We start from the raw sequence: 13092 nt of genomic DNA, 5'->3' as shown, positions 1-13092 counted from the left end.
AACATGAAAACCAATTAGGTGGCAGAAAAGAAATATTGGCAGACGGTAGGGAGATTAAATGACAGATTAACTAAAAGAAACAACAACGGCAAACTGTGTATATATATTGGTCTGAGGTTATCTATATCATAAAATGCGTCAAAGAACACGTGGTTCCTGGGCATGGCCTTGATCCTGCAGAGTGCTAAGCTCTCTTGTGAGGTTCTAAGCACCCTGAACTCACCCTGACTTGCATGGGAGTCGAGGGCATTCAATATCTGATATGACTACACAGCAAAATCCTCTCCTGGACACACTGTGAAAGAGAGGTTACAGGACCACAAGAGTCAATCTTCAGGCATCATATATATTATTATAAAACTTTGAAATAATCATATCTTATAAAATAACAAATTGAAAAGATGACGTATTTTACTAGATCTCATACTACCATCAGAATGACACTTAAATGAGAAGTCCAACCCACTCACTTGAACAAGTTGAGTCAGGTACAGATCTCACACTAATGTAAATCTGAAGTAATTCCATTGACCCTTGGAGTTATTCTGGATTACACTAATGTAAAATCAGAATGTAGCCCAGTTATTTTCACAGAATGAGGCAATTTCTATGTGGAAATATATAGAAATGTTCAGCTGTTGGTCTGAACATCCCTAGGTGTTGGCGAGACTTCTAAGACCTTGCTGACACTGAGATTTAATCCACTAGTGTAGCTGCACCAGTGCAAACCTTTATGTAGATATGATTTACACTGCTGCAAAACAGTTTGCACTGGTGTAGCTTACAACTGTTTTTAACTACACTGGTGTAAATAGTGCAGGTGCAGCTACAATGGTACCTGAAATCTCAAAGACAATGCCTTAATAACATCCTTGTGGTGCTACAAATATCCCAATATCAATCCATTTTCTATCACTGTTAGAAAAAAAAGTAGTGTTGTACATAACATGTTTGAGGATGCCATTGAAAAATGTTAATAAAGGGATTTTGAAAATATAAGATTCTAATTTTAAAAGTTTTGATCAGTTATATGAAGACGAACAAAGTAGGAATACTCACTAGATCACAAACAGTAGCCATATAAAAGCCGAGCATTTTTATAGAGAGTCTACAGTAACTAATATTTCATGTTGGAAATGGGAAATCAAACCTAGAAACCAACTACAACATATCCACACTTTCACAAACAAATTAAGCACACTAAATGTGATACAGAGTAAAAACAGAGATGAAAAAAAGAGTCTGTTGTGCAGTAGTAGAAGACATCAACAATGAGACTTTTCTATAGTGAGAAGGCATGAAAGGCTCAGAAATGAAAGTGCTAACACTTTAAATCTAAACACAAAATACAGCACATGCACTGAACTAGAGCTCTCCAGTTTTATCTCCAGACAATTTTCAAGCCAAATACATGAATTAGTACGAAGTCATAGAGTTTATCACAGATGAAAACTTAGCAGTAATCAGTTATACTTACAAATAATGCTGTCAGATAAACCACTGTCAACACAGTGTTAACCACAGACTATCATAATTATATCTCGTATACTATTTTCATTACCCCTTCGTATGTGAATACGTTTTGTAGCTTTGAGGGAAAGCAATTTTAGGTGGCCACGTTTCTGTATGTCCCAAAAGTCATGGGACATACAGAAAGTATGCTTCCCCATACAAAACAACATTTGTGTATGCAAGCTGGATAATAAATAACTACTTGAGCTGAACTTGGAAGTCCAAGTTTGGGGCATCAAAAAACTTGGGCCTCGAAAAACCATGACAGGCAATTTTGGGCACACAAATGTAGAGGCCGCTTTTGAAAATCTGGCCAATGAAGTGCAATTATCCTTAAGAAGTGTCTCTGTAAAAATGGAATAATGGGGGTTCCATGTTCACTGTCCCATATGACCATCCAGCTCAAATTTACTCAGTCCACTAGTAAAAAGATTTCTTTCCCTTAACTACCAGCTGTGCAAACTCTGCATGAAATCTGAAAGTCAAACTGTGTTCTTTCTGGCTTCTGCATCATCACCATTGTTCTCAAACTCCCCTGTGTAGTAGTAGCCAGGGTAATGAGCAGCTTGTATACTGTATATAATTCAAAATATTCTACACTTGTCAAAACCAAAAGAGAACGGAATTTTATTAACTTAAAATTATTTTGATCATGTTTATTCTCTTATTTGTTAATTTTCAAAAATTTCTAATCCATATAGGAATTTCAAGTTCTTAGTACAAATTAGCAGATACCTACTGTGTGCTGGTTTAGACATTTTAAAAATTATATTATAACCTGATAAAGCAGCATATTTGTTTCCATATCAGGTTTCAACACATGTATACATTTTATTAAATGTGTATTACAGTGCTTACCAAATAGGCTAGAACCAAAGAAGCTTAAAGCTTTGCATATTATTGTCTCTCAACTATAACTACTCTGACTGATTTAGGCCCACCCCCATCACTCTTCTCCCTTCCCTTCTTCATGTCCCTTGAGGCACTAGGAAGGAAGAGATACTATGCTCCCCAACATGACTTTGACCAGCCCCTAAACAGGCTGTGTATGTAGGGGAAGCTACTCATGTCCTCCCCTCCCCTTGCACATCCCCTCAAGAGCTGGCTAGAAGCTGGGCCATAGTTTGTTATTTATTCCTTCTCATAGTTTAATCTTGCTTGGTGTAATGCCAGTAAGTGTGATAGAAACTAAACAGAAAGCATCTACTTTCTATATCTGCTACCCTGCATGGCCTTGGGAAGAGCTCTCTCCCTTGCCCAAATAGTCTCATCCAGAATGTTTGTCAAGAGGCTGTGGCCCAAAATTTTGGTCAATCTAAGATGGGTTTATGGAATTCACAAACTTTTCAAACTGCATTGAAACTCCAGAACAATTTCCTGGAGGAAGGAAAGAGGAAAAGCAGTAAGTGCTATGCTCTTTCGCAGCAACTGAGAGCACCCTAATTCCACCAGCCTGGGAGACATGAATTCCTAGATCATTCTCAAACCCTAGGACTCCCACCTGAAAGTACATGGCTTATTAAACCACTGAGCCTTGAAGATCACTATTAGATGCCTGACAGATTAGGTCAAATTACTCACAAAAAATTACTGGGCTTCAAATTGAAATGGGTGTTAGCAAAGATCTGTTTTTTCCTTATTTAAAAAAATTAAATGATTTAAAATATATTCAGTATATATGTAGAAAGAAAAATTAATACTGATTGTTTTAATATTTTATGTCTGTGAGTGCATATATATGTGTATCTATCTATCTATAGTTATAGCTATATCTGTATCTGTATCAATACTTTAGTCTTTTACTCCAGAATGTAAAATATGGATTTATGGGGCAAAGTTTACATTTTCTGTATTGATGACAGCAATTACTTTTTAGTGCATGAACAGTTGTTACTTACATTAACTTCTGTTATAGCAATATCAACGACGCTACCAACAACAATTAAGGCATCAAAAGTGTTCCATGCATCAGTGAAATAGTGCTGTTAGGACAAGCATTCAGCAGAAAGAGAGCAAGAGAAAAACACAAACAGAAAAAGAGAAGAAAAGGACAGTGTTATAACACAAAAACATTCTAAACTTCTCTGATGTACCAACATACAATCTTTCTGTTTGAGATAATCGGAAGTGAAAAAGGCTATTTATTTCCCATATCAACATAACTGAGCTATGACTGGCCTGTTTCTAAATGCAAAGTTTAGAAATGTTGGATCAAAATCTGTGACTTGTCCAGATGATGGAAATAGTGGGGAGACAGAGAAAGAAGTGGGGACTGTGGGAATTAAGCTGAGGTATACTCACATCGGCTTCACTGAGAACGACGTCTACTATGCTGCCAATAACGATGAGGGAGTCAAACGCATTCCAGGCATCACTAAAATAGCCCTGAACAGAGCAGGCAGGGTGCAAATGTTTGTGATTACACATGAAATGTCAAATATTTGCATACTTCTGTTTAGTTTTGCATAAACAGAAATTACTTAAAACAAAACCTGTGATCTAATGAGAAAACAAAACAAACAATATTGCCTACTGAAGGAAAAGTATATTTCTATATATATATACACACACATATAAGTATATATAGCAAATATATATATACACATGTGTATATATACACACGTACATACACACACACATCTTATAAGCACCAACGTGGCAAATAGGAATTATATCGAACTCTGTTCATTAGACTCTCAGCAGTGTTGTAACAATTGTTACTTACACATCCTGACAGGTGCTAACAAAATAACTTTGATGTTGGAGATATAGGTCCATCCATGTTGGGACCTCCTTTGTGTTGTGACTTCCTGAAAGTCTGTGACAAGGGTCAGACGCTTCCCTTAACTACACATCCTCAATTCCCATTCAGATAAATGAGTTTGTGCATGAAGATCAGAGGGTAGAATTTGGTCCTATATAGGTAAATTAATCATTTAGTGCAAAGAGTTAGGGCTTAGTAACTCAGATGTCTACATAGCAGCTGGGAGGTATGATTCCTAGCTTGGATAGACATACACATGCTAGCTCTTTTTGAGCTACCATGCTAAAAATAGCAATATGGCTGTGGTGGAATAGGTGGCAGCTCAGGCTATATGCCCGAGCACAATCCTGGCTGACCTCCTGGGTACGTACTCGACAGCTAGCCCAAGTCACTTCCCATGCCACTGCCCATACCTGTTAGCACACTAACTCGAGCAGAACCAAACTTCTCAGCTGCTGTGTAGCTCTACCCAAAATGTGTTAGCATTTAGGGCCTGATCCTGCACTACTGAAATCAATGAGTTTGTTTTTGATTTCAATAGGAACAGGAACAGATCCTTAACGATGCAGCTCCAGCTACTACACTGCAAAAAAATTATGTAAATCACTTAATTCTGTTTCCTCAGACCTCTTCTGACTTTAAATATATCCCATTAATATAGCCTATATATATTACTGATGCACCAAATGGTCATAAAATAGTAGGAATGACTTAGGGACCAATTCATCGCTGCCCTATGGGTCCCTCACACCAGGCTGGCTGGCACAAAGAAGGATTTTAACAGAAATGTTGTTGAGGTATTTCTCTTGGTTAAACTGGGATTAAATCAAGACACTGATAACAAATCCAGATGTCGAATATGACTCTACAGAAAATATAGATGTATAGGTTTTCTCTTATAATTATATTTGGGTCTTATCTGGTCACTGAAGAAATCCAGATGCTCTACTGCAATTTCCTCAGATTTCAATATAATGAAACCTATGGGATGACCATATGTGGTCATTTTTCTCATACAAACACTGTTTTGCCAGCTAATCACTGCGAATGAATCTAGAGTGGACAACAACATACACTTTGGGAGAAATCTTAAAGCAATCTGGATCTCCTACTGATGTCAATAGACTAGAATCCTGGGTCAATTAAAATATTAGGAAAACATCTACTTTGCTTTCATAGTAATAGTGCATTTTTTAAAAAAGCATTAGCTTTTTGGTTTTAGTGCAATTTTAAAAAAATAAATGTACCAAAATAGATAAACAATCAAGAGTGCTAACCTAAAATTAATGTCTATACACCTTTCTTATTAGCACACCATTTACTGTAAAGAATTTTTTAAAAAAATCAATAGATTTAAGTTGCTATCCTAACACAATAAGAGGTATTTCTTTAATTGCAGACCTAAGCAAAATGAGATATATATAATTATATTTATAATTTTGCTAATTTGTTTCTCAAGATTTGGCACCTCCTGAAGTTTAGATATTTTTGACAAGCTTCTATGGTTGAAAATTTTTCACTCTGAAATGTGAAAATGGAAATGATGTGGAAATTCGCTCTTGAGAATTTTGAACGAGCTCCCCGGGAAGGAGACAGCTCTGAACAATGGTCTAGGCAGGGCAAGGAGCACAGGGCTGGGAGTCACAAGAGGCTGAGTTCTATTTCCATCTCTGCTATTGTCTGGCTTAACAATGATCTACACTTATACCACACTTTACAAATATTATTTTTAACTATCAACCATCCAAGGAAGAACGTAAGTATCACTGCTATTCCATATTGCAAGTGGGGGAAGGGCGTCAGTCTGGTCACCGCTCATGTCCCTTTGTGTTGCATTAACTAGCTATCTGTAGTTGGCCATCAATTCCAACACAGGATAATTGGTGTATTTAGCATCCCAACCAACCACATCCAGATCTCAAACCTATGTTCACTCTTGCCCCTCTCCTTTCCATGAACAAATCATTCCTGTTGTTTCTGTTAGATATCACGGGACACCACCTCGACAATACTGAGTAATGTCTACATTAGCACTTCTGTCGGCAAAACTTTTGTCACTCAAGGGTGTGAAAAAACGCCCCCCTTAGAGACATTAATTTTGCTGGCATAAGTGCTTTTGTGCACAGCGCTATGTCAGTGGGAGTCCCACTGACATAGCTACTGCTGCTCGTTAAGCTGGTTTTATTACGTGGATAGGAGAGCTCTCTCCCATCGACATAATGCGGCTACACGAGCGCTCTTACAGCAGCACAGCTGTATCGGTACTGCTGTAATCTTGTAAGTGTAGACATGGCCAGGGAAGCTGCTCTAGCAATATTATTTCATCCTTTTGTTTTCCTAATTTCTTCTATTTATTTTTTAAATAAATATCTTCACTGATTTTAAAACAACGATGCAAAATTATATATAAAAAGAACAAACTAGAGATAAGCAACAGTCAGATGTTCTACAAAATCAAAATCCTGATGCGCTATGCCATCTGTCCCTACTACATCTCCCTAAAGTGTAGGACATAAGCGGTGTATAAACTGTGTGTTGGTCTCTGTAGAAGGGTAAATTTCACTATAGAAAATATTATTTTACTAGACATTGCTACAATGTAAGCCACATAAGTAACACATTCACATTTTGATTCCATATTGCTAAAATACCTTAAGACACGCTTATTGTATCAAATCTTTTCCATCAGTATAGACAAATATTGTTCAAAGTAATATGTAAAGCAAAAGCAAACAAAAAACTAAAAGATAAAGATGATTTTGGAGAAGGGAGAAATGTATAAATGGACAAGTCACAGCAAATAAACATTAACACACAAATTAGTAGTTTTCACCACTGCAATCACTAAGGATCAATTCACTTACTAGCCATCTTTCCTTTTTTCTTACAAAAATCTGATGTAAAACAGCATGGAAAATCATTACAAATTCAAGTAATGGTTGGCTTTCATGAAACTGTGTAAACAGTATTTACTGATGTATTACTTTCGATTTCACAGAAATATTTTCTTTTGTAAAGTGCTAGGCACACTAGACAAACTGAGTTTGGCACTTGTGAAGAATAACTTGGTTTAATCAAGTCTTCCCTTTTAACTGACATTGCAAACTTTTATTCAGCAAATGCTGCAAAGTAAAAACAACTCCCGGGGAGTACCTAGGTTACAGAATTAAATACATTTTGATCTATTATCTAAATATTTTGGTAGCCACAATGCACAACTGAAAACTTAGGGCCCAATTCTGCCAGCTACTGAGCGCCCTCAGGGTACGTCTACACTCCAGTTAAAAGCCCATGGCTGGCCCGTGCCAGCTGACTCAGGTTTGAGCTAAGGGGCTGTTTAATTGTGGTGTAGATGTTTGGGCTCAGGCTGGAGTCCAGGCTCTAGGACCCTGCAAGGGGGGAGGGCCCCAGAGCTTGGGCTACAGCCTGAGCCTGAACATCTACACTGCAGTTAAATAGACCCTTAGCCTGAGCCCCGTGAGCCCAAGTCGGCTGGCACGGATGAGCCGCAGATGTCTAATTGCAGTGTAGACATAGCCTCAATTCCCAAATCAGTCAATGAAAGTGTAGGGCACTCAGCTCCTTGTTGCCAGATCAAGCCCTTAATATCTGGCACTCACTGAAGGTTTTCTATATTTCAGAATTGAAAGGCAGTCTGCAGTATCTTGATTTGACATGCCACAATATTGTACCCAGAATATCAGTGTATTTTAATCGCCATTAGGTTTGAATGGGCCTTAGAACAGGTGACCATATCTTTTACAGTACTTGACTCAAAGTGCTGAAGGGACACTGTCAAATAGTTTAGGCACAACATTTTATTTATTTATTTTATTTATGTGGATTTATATATAGTACAGTAATGGAGTGTCTAGCTGATGCCCCTGAGAGCTTTTAAAGAAGTACTAAGGCATGGGTCCTCAAAGGTATTTAAGGACCTTTGACTCTCACTGAACTCAATGGGAGTTAGTTGCCTAAATAACTTTGAGAATCTGGGGCTAAATAAATAAACAAATCGTTCTGTCAATTCCCCCAGATCAAGTCAAATAACCCAGTGACAACATAAACATAACAGAAATCAACCTCCACACAGCAACAACCCCAAACCAAAATGTAGGTTTGCTTTAAAATTTGCATTTATAGACCCAAATATTAATAAAGATGATGTTACCAGTTTAAAAAAATGTCTTTTTTATATTTAGGTTTATAAATGGCATTGACCCATTTCCTAGCCCTGTCATCTCATTTACAGCAATTAAAAACACAGCCAATAATATACTGCTGTATAAGTAGCTTTAAAAAGGACACTTCACAATAAAAAGCAAAGGTAAAATCTCCAACTGATAACAAAAGCCACCTTAAAGATATTTAATTCCTTTGTCCCCTAAGATCCTTGCTTACTAATCAACCTCAGGCAAAACTCTGACTAAACTCATGGTCCTTTCACCTTGCCCTGCTGGTCAACAAATTTGGGCTCTGCTGGACCGGTGGGGGAACTGAATTCTGGAAATAAGGACCCTCTCCAGAAAATACCTTCCCTCCATCCAGGGGATCATTTCAGAAACATTCTGGGGAAGGAAAAGTTTGCTTTCCTAATGACCATATATAAAGTCTGGAGAAGTAGGGTGGTGGCAAAAAGTGGAAGACATAATGGAGTATATAGACCCTATGAAAGGTCGGGGGTGGGGAGCAACTGCATCCCTTACCCTATAGCAAATGATGCCCCTGCCTCCAGCCCCTGGATAGTCAAACATATAGACCCATGGTGATAATGTACCATCAAGAGCTCTTCATTTGGGGAGAGGCAGAGTCTAACATAGTTAGAACCCAAACAGCACAGATCAGTATCAACAACTTGAATAGCATCCAGAGGTGAACAGGTAGTTCATGCACTCTACAGAGCACTAGGGTGACCAGATGTCCTGATTTTATAGGGACAGTCCCAATTTTGGAGGCTTTTTCTTATATAGGCACCTTTTACCTCCCACCCCCGTCCCGATTTTTTACATTTGCTATCTGGTCACCCTACCGAGCACTAATGTGATGTAATGTACTGCCACCATAGGGCCACTGCATTTTGCCCTAGTTGAAACTTCTGACCTGTCTTCAGGGATAGTCCTACGTAGAGCCTTTTATAGTAATCTCAGTCTTGATATCACAAAAGCATGGGAAAGACTCCATCTTCATGCTAAGCACAGATGGTATAAGGCACTTTGGACTATTAAAACTAGTTGAGACTTCAGTAGCCAATCAGCATACAGAACAGAGCCAGGACACAGAATCAGCATAATGATGGCACTGCAGCCTAAACATCTTCACTATCTCTCTTGTGGCCTCAGATAATATTAATTTTAATGTGGTGAAGCAGCTAGTATTTGAATAAGACTAGGGACATAATTAAAATAAATAAATACATATACATATTGAACAGGAAAATTTAAAGCAGAACCCTGTAGAATCTTGCAAGAGAAAGCCCTGTGGGTGTGTAGATGAGCAGTTATCCAAAACCTCACACTTTGGGTCTGAATACCAGGTCTTGGTTACACAAGAAAAAGTCAGGAGCCTAATGAGCCATAATCAGACTAGGGATGGTTTTAGCTTCATTACCTTGAACTGAAAATAAGAAAAACATTCCCCAGCAGGAAATGGAACATGAAACATACCAGACCCAGTTGAGGTAGGTCAGTAAAACTAGACTGGCCAGTTTCACTTTCCGTTTATAGCCAATGGACCAAATTCTGCTCTTATTTATGCTGGTGTAAACTGATCAGAGTAAATACCGATTTCATTGTAACTGACAGCAAAATGTAGTCTAATTTCTTTTTCTGGTTCCCATTCACTATCACAGGTGGACTGTGAGAAGTGAACAAACAACATAGATGATGACAATCAAATTAGATTGTTACCATTTCTTTCCGTTTTAATCATTTAAGGTGTTATTAGAATCAGTGGGAATTAATTTTTAAGAACTTATGGGCCAACATTTTCAAAAGCGATAACTAGAATTTTGGATGCCTAAAATTTTGGGTGCTCAGCTTGAGGCACTGGGCCTGATATTCAGAGGCTAACATCAAATGAAGTCAATGGAAATTTTTCAAAATGTTTGAAAACCAGGCCCAAAATGTCTCAAGTGGGGCATCCAAAAAATTGAAGCATCCAAAATTAGGTCCCAGACTATCACAGAGATGCCTGAAGGTAGACCTCTGCTTCCACACAGAGCCCTACTAAAGTCAAGGATGCTCCATGTAGGCTCAGGGTACATCTGCATGCATCTCCTTGGAGGGTCAGGCAGGGGTGCTGGAACAATTTGTATAGTGTCGGTCCTGAGAGACATTGAACCAAACTCTAAACCCTGTGTATGATGGAAACCCTTCAAGTCGGGGGGGTGGGGGAGGAGGGCAGCACTCCCAGCAGCATGAATTTCAGCACCTATGGGTTCAGGACCTTAATGACTCTTTTAAAAAATCTGGCCATAATGTTTAGTTTGACAGTGTCCCTTTAAGGCAAGGAAACTAAAATGTCTACTCCAGACCCAATCTCCAAACACTTTGACATCTGAGTAACCCCAGTAAAACTAAAGGAGTACTTGTGTGCATATTTGCAGAATCACACCCTATATGCTTGCAACAGGAAATTATTTGTCTGGGTTAGATAGCAACCTTTTCGCGACTTCAAAAATATTCCAGATCTCATCAATTACTCAGTAATATTTTTTTCACTGATATCTACATCTCATTTCCTGTAGATGCATATATACACACACACACTATCAGATTAACATTTCTATGAAAATTTAACAGATATTTTACCATGAAAAATATGTAGGTTCTTCTCTTATTTGAATAATATATAACTAGTGGGAAATTCATGTTATACTTATATAACTGATCTAGTGATAACCTACCAAAATCCTGTCTAATCACTTACCTTGGGTTTGAATGCAATGAGTTTCAAAACCATCTCAACAGTGAACACGCCTGTGAAAACCATATTCAGAATGTCCATTGCATCATTAAACAGCTTAGACTGTCCGTAGTGCTGTGAATTAAAAATATGACACTTTTTTTAAAATAAAGAATTAAAGAATATTAATTGGAAGTAGGCTGACATAAACCAACAGTTCGCAATAATAAAGCCCAGTAAACTGTAGGCCCATTACTAGCTCTGAAAAAGATTGTTCGGTGCATGAATGGACCTCAGATACAAGAATAAATTAATGACTCCTGTTTAAAAATGGATTCATCTCAGACTGGTTCTGGTTCAGGTACTGGATGGAACAGATTGCTCACCCCTCTGTGTATATGGAGCAGGTCCTGCGGGATGGTGTTTGACTCAGCCATAATCTCCCAAATACTCCTCTTGGGACAATACAGCTCCATACTGCCTCCTACTTTGAGTTTTTTAGTGGTTAGTTATTACTAGAGTTCTTGTGCCCCTGGTGTTTAAAATAGCTAAGTTCACATGTTTATAACAAGCAGTTTTTAGGTTGAAATGTTCTTGTTGATATGACAGGCATTATAAATATAGATGTTTTACAAACCTTAAAAGACTGTTCCAGCCATAACCTAGGCCAAGCATATCAACAACTGGAATAATACAATTAATTTTAGATGCCAAATATTAAAAAAGGGACCTGACAGTCAACAATAGTATATAAGAAAGTACTAATCCTATGTTCCAGCTAAAGCCACAGAGAAAGAGGAACTGACGTACACACAGAGGTGGGAGAGAGTAGTTCTTGAATTATGTGCATTAATCACTTAACTGAAATTAAGGCAAAAATAAATTTGAATAACCTTCTCCTGAAGCCATGATCCAAAGGACAAGAAATATGGATTCAGATAGAAAACTGTGCTTTAAAATGATCAATATAGTAAATACTATATAACTGTATAAACAACAGTAATTTCCCAGGCTGTATATGATTAATTTTAAGGATTTATTACACAACTTTGTGTCACACCTTTTAGACCAGGGGTTCTCAAACTGGGGGTTGGGACCCTCAGGGGGTCGCGAGGTTATTACATGGGGGATCGCGAGCTGTCAGCCTCCACCTCAAACCCCGCTTTGCCAGCATTTATAATGGTGTTAAATATTTTAAAAAGTGTTTTAAATTTATAAGGGGGGGTCTTACTCAGAGGCTTGCTGTGTGAAAGAGGTTACCAGTACAAAAGTTTGAGAACCACTGTTTTAGACACCTATTTAGAATGGCCTGACATATTTTATTCAGACTATAAGGCATTACTGTATAGTGACTGTAATCTTAACGGGGCACTGCCAGCATAAATGGAGATCACTGACTGAGTGAAATCCAAAAAGGAAGCAAAGAACATAAACAGTGGCATGTAAACTGGATTTTAACAATTCTTTCTCTTTTGAAAATCTGTTGCATTGGAAGCAGAGAAGAGAGGCGACAGGTGAAAAAGAGACAATGTATATAGAGAAAATAGTAAGAAAGACAGGAAAAAACAGAAGATGAGATAAAGACAAAATGAAAAAGAGGGAGAATATTATCTATTCTACCAGTAAGAGCTCATATTTATAGTTACATAATGGAGGCACAGCCTAAGGGTTGAATGATGCATCAGAAGCACAGGAGCAGTAGCGATGGGCTGAATCCAGGTACAGGAAGAAAAGTGAAAGATAAAGTAAAAATGAAAGGGCAAAAAATGTTTCCTAACTACATCAATTTTTCAATTATGTTCATGGATGAGATGCCCAGACACACCCTCCTTCTGACATTTCAGATTCTAAAACACCTCCAATTTAGATTTTACCCTTGATATCTTCTCTTCCCCTATGTCATTCTGAATCAA

General features: G+C 37.9%; 1 protein-coding gene across 2 annotated transcripts in view; it reads right to left on the bottom strand.

Moving 5' to 3' along the window:
- Positions 1 to 13092, bottom strand: part of CACNA1D (calcium voltage-gated channel subunit alpha1 D) — a 412523-nt gene that overhangs the window by 85936 nt on the left and 313495 nt on the right. For both annotated transcript variants that reach the window (XM_065407208.1, XM_065407209.1), the window contains 2 exons: positions 11204 to 11314; positions 3814 to 3897 (listed from right to left, as the gene is read on the bottom strand). In XM_065407208.1, the coding sequence (XP_065263280.1) occupies positions 3814 to 3897; positions 11204 to 11314 (195 nt within the window). The remainder of the gene's footprint in view (positions 1 to 3813; positions 3898 to 11203; positions 11315 to 13092) is intronic.

This window comes from Emys orbicularis, chromosome 7 (genome assembly GCF_028017835.1).
Source record: "Emys orbicularis isolate rEmyOrb1 chromosome 7, rEmyOrb1.hap1, whole genome shotgun sequence".
Lineage (NCBI taxonomy): Eukaryota > Metazoa > Chordata > Testudines > Emydidae > Emys > Emys orbicularis.
The sequence above is the reverse complement of the archived record's forward strand: the minus strand, read 5'-3'. Positions and strand labels throughout refer to the sequence as shown.